Below are 8970 nucleotides of genomic sequence, written 5' to 3' on the forward strand. Positions count from 1 at the left end.
AGGCACCAAAAAACAACAATGTTCTGGCCGTCTCTCTCACATTGACTTATCTAGACTAAAGTGAGGCGACGTGAGAATGAGGCCAATTCAGGTGGTTCATACTTCCACATTCTTTGTTATACAAGTCAAATGATCAGTTTAATATGGCATCTGTTGGCAAAGAAGAACATTGATATATTCTTCTACAGATTTACTACTGTATTTGTTGATTAATTAATGAGTGTGTTAATTAACAGAAATTTCACTTTCCTTTTTACTTCTTCAAGCAGTAACCACTCATATTTCACAGAGTTGGACTTTCCAATTTCGATCACATAGTGCTCTTATTTCACGTTCACTTAAAAATTTCCTTAATTTGAAAATTCACTTCACTACCTCAAGCCAAAAATGCTTGTTTAATTCCATTTTCAATGGAATTTGATTACTGATAAACTGACTTTTTCATTCCATTTTGACATTATTGAATTACTGTAAATCACTTTTTATTCGCGAGAACTTTATTTTCGCGTAATTACGCGAGACAGTGTGCTCGCGAAAATTTAATTCTCGCGTATAATAGTATTCCTAAAGATTATATAGAGCAGTAACCACGATTCGTGAAAATTTTGTCTCGCTAATCAAGAGACAATGACTATCTCGCGAAAATAAGGTGTCGCGAAAATTTAGTGATCTACAGTACTCCAAGTGGAGAGTTCCAAATAGATGCCCAAAGACGTTTATTTAACATCACTTTCTCCCACCAGTACAATTGTACAAGGGTGACACCTTAATCCACAAAATCTTGTAGTAGAATCTTCACCCAGGTTTTCCTGTATTATACTAAGAATATTTCGTTTCCTGGGATTGAAGAATTTTCTGGGTTTATATAACAGTAGACTACATTAGCTGACTAAGAACAAGGCTACACTTCAAAGTTCTGCTGAGTAATGGCGTTCAAGTCTTTCATTAAACAATCCAGGTTTGCCATTTCAGCAGAGAGTTCTTCTGTGCTCTCTGATTTCTGTGGGAAACAAAAACAAAACAAGCTACATGTAGTTTAAATACTACCTTAATTTCATCAATTTAATATACATGTCAAGGAACATTTCAAAGAACATCTGGGGAAAGTGTCCTTACAGAGGGCACTCTTAAAATTAATTTAAAACAATAATGCTGATTTCTGTCCAGTATGTAGATGTAATTGTACATGTAATTCTCTCCTAAAACTGAGGCAAACTTGAAATTTTTAACCTGATTATCTTTCTAATTTAACCCCTCCTTATTTTACCTGTATGTCTGGGTCAGCCCCTGCTTTCAGTACGACGTCTGGAGCCTTTGGTTTTATGACAGGTTTACTGTTATAATCTACCTAATTATCTGTCTATTTTACCTGAATGTCTGGGTCGGCCCCTGCCTTCAGTACGACGTCTGGAGCTTTTGGTTTTATGATGGGTTTGGTGGAGAATTTCTGGCATATTTTACCTGTATGTCTGGGTCGGCCCCTGCCTTCAGTACGACGTCTGGAGCTTTTGGTTTTATGACAGGTTTACTGTTATAATCTACCTAATTATCTGTCTATTTTACCTGTATGTCTGGGTCGGCCCCTGCCTTCAGTACGACGTCTGGAGCCTTTGGTTTTATGACAGGTTTACTGTTATAATCTACCTAATTATCTGTCTATTTTACCTGAATGTCTGGGTCGGCCCCTGCCTTCAGTACGACGTCTGGAGCTTTTGGTTTTATGATGGGTTTGGTGGAGAATTTCTGGCATATTTTACCTGTATGTCTGGGTCGGCCCCTGCCTTCAGTACGACGTCTGGAGCTTTTGGTTTTATGATGGGTTTGGTGGAGAATTTCTGCCATATTTTACCTGTATGTCTGGGTCGGCCCCTGCCTTCAGTACGACGTCTGGAGCCTTGGGTTTTATGACGGGTTTACTGTTATAATCTACCTAATTAACTGTCTATTTTACCTGTATGTCTGGGTCGGCCCCTGCTTTCAGTACAACGTCTGGAGCCTTGGGTTTTATGACAGGTTTACTGTTATAATCTACCTAATTATCTGTCTATTTTACCTGAATGTCTGGGTCGGCCCCTGCTTTCAGTACAACGTCTGGAGCTTTTGGTTTTATGACAGGTTTACTGTTATAATCTACCTAATTATCTGTCTATTTTACCTGAATGTCTGGGTCGGCCCCTGCTTTCAGTACGACGTCTGGAGCCTTTGGTTTTATGACAGGTTTACTGTTATATTCTACCTAATTATCTGTCTATTTTACCTGTATGTCTGGGTCGGCCCCTGCCTTCAGTACGACGTCTGGAGCTTTTGGTTTTATGACGGGTTTACCGTTATAATCTACCTAATTAACTGTCTATTTTACCTGTATGTCTGGGTCGGCCCCTGCTTTCAGTACAACGTCTGGAGCCTTTGGTTTTATGACAGGTTTACTGTTATAATCTACCTAATTATCTATTTCAGCTGTATGTCTGGGTCAGCCCCTGCTTTCAGTACGACGTCTGGAGCCTTTGGTTTTATGACAGGTTTACTGTTATAATCTACCTAATTATCTGTCTATTTTACCTGAATGTCTGGGTCGGCCCCTGCTTTCAGTACGACGTCTGGAGCCTTTGGTTTTATGACGGGTATGGCACGGGGTTTTACGGGTACAGCTGATAATGGTGGCCCTGCCTTCTTATATGGAGATTGCTGTGGTTTTACTATAACAGGAAAAGATAGTATATGTCAGGTATACAAATAAATATTTTTCATTCCAAGGAGTGTACTTTTGTCTCAGAAAAAAAGAGGGAACAACTTTAAACATACTTTAACAGTCTCACAAAAAATGGGCAACTCTGCTTGATACCAGTAGTTTCTTTAAATTTTCTACTTTTTCTTTCTACATCAATATGTTTAAAAATTATCCATTTATTAATGATTAAAATGAATTACTGTTGGGATATTTTGGTGTTTGAGGCATAATGCATTTGTTCAAATGAATTTATTTTGACACGTTTGCAAAGCTTGTGAAATATGTTTTGTATTCTTAATACCTGTTTTAAAAAGCTTTATTAAAAAACAATGTTTTTTACTTCATTTCATTTGCATGATTTGATTTTTCCTTGAGCTAATTTTTAAAATTCAAACACTGTTGGATCAATGTATGCACCTAAATATTTATTTGTACCTTCTACATATTTTATGGGTCATTTCTGTATCATTCACCTGTTGTAGTTTTGACTTCAAATGAGTTTTTTGCTAGATATTTTCCTACTCTTTTTGTTTTAAATTTCAGCCAATTACTTTAGACATAGATACATTTTCTTATTAATTTCTCTCTTGAATACATTTAAAACGACAAATTTCTGAAAAATCAACTGGGAAAAAACAAAACTAGGAGGTTCATTTTTACACATGCAGCAAAGCTATGGAAACTACATGCAATGATAATTTGGCCAACCACCTTTGAGCACAACATTGTGATAAAAAATAAAATACACAAAAAAAAAAAGAAGAAAATTCTATATATAAAAGAAATTTTTGATATAAGAAAAATACATCCATACTGGAATTTTTTTTACTTGAATCTATCAGAATTCATTTGGTGAAAGGTTACAATACATGTGTGTTTATAAATCTTATTAAGCAATGTTAAGCTCATTAATAATGAAGGCTAGCTAAATTCAATACATTCTATTTACATGTATATCATGCAAAAATGAAGACACAGGACAAATAACAAATCCCTGGAGATATTTGATCAGAAATCCTCGCATTTTACAAATCTTGAGGTTGTTTTTTAAAGCATTTTTTCCCTTCTTTTCTCATCCCTAGGAAGATTTGTTTACTAAAATGAGTTCAATCACAATATGGCTTCAAATTTAAACCTTGACTTCTCATTTGGGGCCATTGAGAAACAGAGCCTTTTGGATTTCAAAGACAATCATGGCATATTTTGGCTGGCCACTGGTTTTGTGATCAAAAATACAATTTTGGATTAAAAACCCTTGGAAAGCTACGATTTGTCATGACACATGACCCATTTTTAACATTTAATCTGAAAGACAGACTGTTAGAAAGGCAGCCTGCATTGGGTAGAAGCTAAACAGTCATGTTTTATACTAACTGCCATGAGATTCATTGTAGTACTCTGTTAATCTATCAGTAGAGGGTTTAAAAGGTTACTGGTTGGCATGGAATGCTTACTTCTCCTTTGCACCTGAACCCCCCTCCCCCCTCACTTTTTTTGTGTGAAATAGCTTAGAAAATGCCTATTTTGAATCTTACTATTTATTCAAGCTTGTATCTCTATAAAAGGTTTAGTTTACACCTCTCTCATCTTCCAGTGCTCTATCCTTGACTTGCCTTATGTTTAATAGAAATCCAGCTTGTCTATTTGAAAGTTCATGTACCTGACCTTTCACTTTGACATTTTTTACATGGCAACAGGGGGTTTCCCGTCTTACCTATCTGATGTTTTGGGGTGCTATGGTGATGAACCCCTGACAATGGTTTGGGGTAATTATGGGGGTTCGGGGATGTAAAGCTTCTCATTGGTCGATTCCCTCGGGGCAGACTTCGGTAACCCTCAAACTCGTGTTGTCCGGGTGCTATGACAGCCATAGGCTGACCTTGACCCAAGGAGTGACAGTCAGGGGGCCTCTGGCCTGAAAAGGGAGGGAGGGGTCAAAAGGTCAAAACTAAAAATAGCAAAACTACAATATCAAATAAAAGCAAGGAATTACAATACCATCAATAAAAAATAAAATGCACAACAGTTAAAGCTAAAATTTAAAAATGGTATTGATAAGATAAATGATAAGTAAATGAGAAAAGCATTTGAAAGGTAGAGGGCTGCAGATGATTGGATAATATGATGGGTTCACCCTAAGGTCACCAATAGGTGAAATTAAAATGTGTTTATATGTTAAGCTTGTGTTTCAGATATTGAGTAATGCAATGATTATTAAACTGTTATATATTGATTATAAATAATTCATAGGTTACAAAGAGCAAAAGCTATTTCTAGGCCAAAGATGTTACAGTAAATATTGTCAAAATAAAATACCCTGGAACGAAAAACCCATTTGATAATACAAGAGGGGGGAGGGGGGGAATTACAATTTGTTAATTCAGATAGAATGATTCAGTTAACTCTAATAGAACTAAACTAAACTGAATTATTTATTTTAAATCCATTAACTACTACTGAAGAAATGTTAATATTTACAGACAGACCGACAAAGGGAATACAATGTAGATATAGAGACTGACAACGGGAATATGTTACAGACAGACAGACAGACAGGGGGATACATTACAGACAGACAGAGGGATACATGCCATAGCCAATGGATCTACTGGAAAAGGAATGGTCGTCATGACAACTGTGTAAGCTGGAGCTATCGTCATCATCAAAAGCGGGACGTTTGTCTGCGAAGCAAAAATATCAGGAAATCGTCACAACAAAAAAATATCAGGAAATCGTCACAACAAAAAAATTAAATATAAACTGCTGGAACAAGGCTATAGAAAAAAAAAATAAGGAAAGAAGAAAAACATACAGATTTATACAAAACACTAAATAAACAGTTGTATAACAGGCTTAATTAGTTCAATCAATCTACATTGCATTTTATGCTTTGCAGTTGGAAAAATTTGCTGGGCACTTGTTGGGCACTTATTGTCAATTAAAAAAAATATGAAATCAAAAACTGAAAATTCTAACAACTTGCACACACAAACTACAGAAAGGAATTTCAAACTTTTTGAAAAAGTGTTTTATCAAATTACTCATAAAACTAAAATATAGTGTGCAATTTGTCAAGGAAAATGATTAAAATTCTACAACTTCATAGCAGAAAAAAAAAACAATGAATAGAGCAAATGGCTAATGGTTAATTAAAATTGACTCGAGTCTGTTGAAGGAGAACACCTCACTTCTTTATTTTGTAATTTTCTCAAAAGAATATTGAGAAATGAAATTCCTAGCTGATTCAGTACAATAAATTTACCAAACATTTGAAAATAAATATTTATTCAAAGTAAGCATGGTGATTGATAAAGAGTTATCTCCCTTGGCAGAGGATGTGTTCCACCTTAACTGAGCTGTATATAAGTTAATAGTGAGACACTTACATGCATACTCTACAGGAAATGCTTGAACTACAAAGAAAAGGAAACAAAACGTAAACCATGCAGCTCTACATAATAAATAGTAGAAAAAATTGTCAGAAGAAATCAGGCCTATTTCATTCCGGTTTTGTTTGAGGTTCAACCACTTAAGGTGGGACAAACCTGTAGCAATTTGTAGTTGTATTCCTACTCCTAAGGTTCTTTATTTGAAAGAGAAAAAAAATGTTCAACGAGTTCCAATTGTTTCACAAAATGCTTGTTTGAGCTTTTACCACTGTTAAAAGGAGTGTTCATAAATGTGTTGAATTGTGTGTAGACTGGGCTTACTCTCTGGGACATAACAAGAGAGGGAGTGGGACAGTGGGGGACCACAATCAGTATGTGTGTCTGAGGGGCAGGCATCTTCATTTTTGTGTGTGTAAGAAGAGTCTGTTCTCTTACTCTGGAGAGTATTTAAAAGGTTGAAGAAAGGGGCCTGGGAAATTTGTCACTCTAACACAAGGTGTTACTTAAACATGTCTAAGTTTGGCTTGCTCTCTAGTTATGTTTATGGCTATTATGATCTGACTAGATAAGTGAAGAGGAAGTTTACAACTTTTACTTGGGGTATTTTTACTAAAATGTGGGCAGAGTATGCTGTCTGGGACAATCTGAGGGTCTGGGAGGGGTAGAGGGGGGTCACACTTCACACTTACTTGGTGGGGGTTGAGGTAGATCCCCCGCATTGACCCTCGGTCCCCCTCCACTGGTGTACTGCATGTTGTACTGGGTCCGAGGGAATCCCGGCCGTGATAACATCCCCGCCTCACCGCGATCCATGTTCAGTGCTCCGTTAGGTAGAGCCGTCACCATGGCTATAGCTAGAAAAGAGAGCATTATATTAGTATTGTTTATTAGACTTTTGATACTGTTTCTATCCTATAGTCCTATATTTTTTTCTTACGTTCCCTGGGTGGTGGCTGAGCATCAACAGAGATCATGAGAGGTTTGGTGGCCTTGGGGCGGATTATCCCGGGGTTGGGTTGTCTGGGGGGCAGGAACCTCTCCCGCTCCTCATGATCAGATGGGGGATGATAATACATCTCATCTAGTAAACAAAACAAAGAAACATAGGTAATCAGAGATTACAGAGCTCACCTCAACGAATGTTGTCTTTGAGTAAGGCAAAGTCACACAATTAACCAACAAGAAGTGTACATTCCAAAAATGAAAATATTTAAGCAATTTTAATCTGATTTTGAAATAGACCTACATAAAAAATTTAAACTAGTTCTTCATGAAAATGTAATTAAAATCCAGCATCTGAAGCAAATTTGAGAATTTTCATCTCTTGATGCAACATTTGTGCAAGTTTGGTTTATACAATGTTATATAAGCCTTATACTTTTTTGGTAATAGACCTGCAACCATAACTTTTACATGGTCTATTAACTGAAAATGTATGTTGAATTCAGCATCCGATGCAAGTTCATTAGTGTGCATCCTAAGATGTATCATCCATGCAATTTTGCTCATTATAGGGCTCATAGTTAACTGGAAATGAAACATGCATCAAAAACTAACATTTTCACTCATCAACAAAAAGTAATTCAGATTCAGCATCCGAAGCAAGCCCGGTAGTATGCATCCTTAAATGTATCATCCATGCAAGTTTGGTCATTAAAGAACTCATAGTTACTTGGAAATGAATCATGCACCAAAAACTTTAACCTATTTACTCAACTGGAAAATGTAGGTCAGATACAGCATCCGAAGCAAGCCTGGTATCATGCATCCTTATATGTATAATCCATGCAAGTTTGGTCAACATAGGGCTTATAGTTACTTGGAAATAAAACCTGCACCAAAAACTGTAACCTGTTCACTCAACCAGAAAATTTAGGTCAGATTCAGCATCCGAAGAAAGCCCTGTAGTGTGCATCCTTAGATGTATCATCCATGCAAGTTTGGTCAACATAGGGTTTATAGTTACTTGGAAATGAAACCTGCACCAAAAACTTTAACTTGTTCACTCAACCGGAAAATGTAGGTCAGATTTAGCATCCGAAGCAAGCCTGGTAGTATGCATCCTTAGATATATCATCCATGCAAGTTTGGTCAACATAGGGCTTATAGTTACTTGGAAATGAAACCTGCACCAAAAACTTTAACCTGTTCACTCAACCAGAAAATGTAGGTCAGATTCAGCATCCGAAGCAAGCCTGGTAGTATGCATCCTTAGATGCATCATCCATGAAAGTTTGGTCAACATAGGGCATATAGTTACTTGGAAATGAAACCTTCACCAAAAACTGCACCAAAAATGTTAACCTGCTCCAAAAACATTAACCTGGTCATTCCTTTGCTGAAATTGCAGCATCTGAAACTTTGACTGGTACAATGAAACAACTAGAACCATCTTCCATGCATGTCTAATCAATATAGGACATAGAAGTACTTAAAAAGAAAACTGCTCCAAAAAACTTAACCTTAACCTGGGACGCCAACGCCGACACCGACGCCCACGCCGAGGGTATTACATAAGCTCCCCCAACTTCGTTGAGGTGAGCTAAAAATCTAAAATGTTTTAACATGGTTTAAACAAATTGAAAGATTGGTAACCTTTTATTTGTGATCTCTGTCCGTTACTTGAATTCTCTGTTCCTGTTGTCAAGAAACTTATTAAAATTTTCACTTGAATTAACTTTGATTTTAAGTCTTACTTCTCTCCTCATGGTAAGGTGGAAGATCATCCATCGACCTGTAATCGTTAGAACTCCGGCGCGTTGTGCTCATTGTCAAGGTCGACTCGCTTCTCTGACCTTTGTCAATGTTCTTCATCTCCATGTTGTCATGGATCCAGAGGTCAGGGGGTTTAAG

General features: G+C 36.8%; 1 protein-coding gene across 6 annotated transcripts; it reads right to left on the reverse strand.

The window, feature by feature from the left end:
- Positions 1–682: 682 nt before the first annotated feature.
- LOC134231240 (neogenin-like) lies at positions 683–8964 on the reverse strand. 6 transcript variants are annotated; one of them, XM_062713178.1, is made up of 8 exons: positions 8814–8964; positions 7055–7198; positions 6807–6971; positions 6115–6141; positions 5320–5409; positions 4443–4643; positions 2560–2696; positions 683–1000 (listed from the first exon to the last, which is right to left on the reverse strand). In XM_062713178.1, exons 1-8 carry the CDS (start codon positions 8935–8937, stop codon positions 902–904), a joined length of 987 nt encoding a protein of 328 aa, XP_062569162.1. In that variant the 5' UTR covers positions 8938–8964; the 3' UTR covers positions 683–901. The 6 variants fall into 6 exon arrangements, with proteins under 6 accessions (XP_062569162.1, XP_062569163.1, XP_062569164.1 ...); XM_062713179.1 differs by lacking the exon at positions 6115–6141; XM_062713180.1 differs by lacking the exon at positions 5320–5409.
- Positions 8965–8970: the final 6 nt, after the last annotated feature.

The sequence above is a fragment of the Saccostrea cucullata genome, unplaced genomic scaffold (genome assembly GCF_032062105.1).
Source record: "Saccostrea cucullata isolate Sc308-1 unplaced genomic scaffold, CSIRO_AGI_Scuc_v1 ctg4898, whole genome shotgun sequence".
Classification (NCBI taxonomy): Eukaryota; Metazoa; Mollusca; class Bivalvia; order Ostreida; family Ostreidae; genus Saccostrea; species Saccostrea cuccullata.

Excerpts from the sequence above, each read along its gene's own strand:
- LOC134231240 (XM_062713178.1), bottom strand. The coding sequence starts at position 8,937 with ATGGAGATGAAGAACATTGACAAAGGTCAGAGAAGCGAGTCGACCTTG. Across the intron at positions 6,972-7,054 it reads TCAGCCACCACCCAGGGAAC|CTATAGCCATGGTGACGGCT; the intron begins GTAAGAAAAAAA and ends TCTCTTTTCTAG. Across the intron at positions 1,001-2,559 it reads GGGCCGACCCAGACATTCAG|AAATCAGAGAGCACAGAAGA; the intron begins GTAAAATAGACA and ends TGTTTCCCACAG.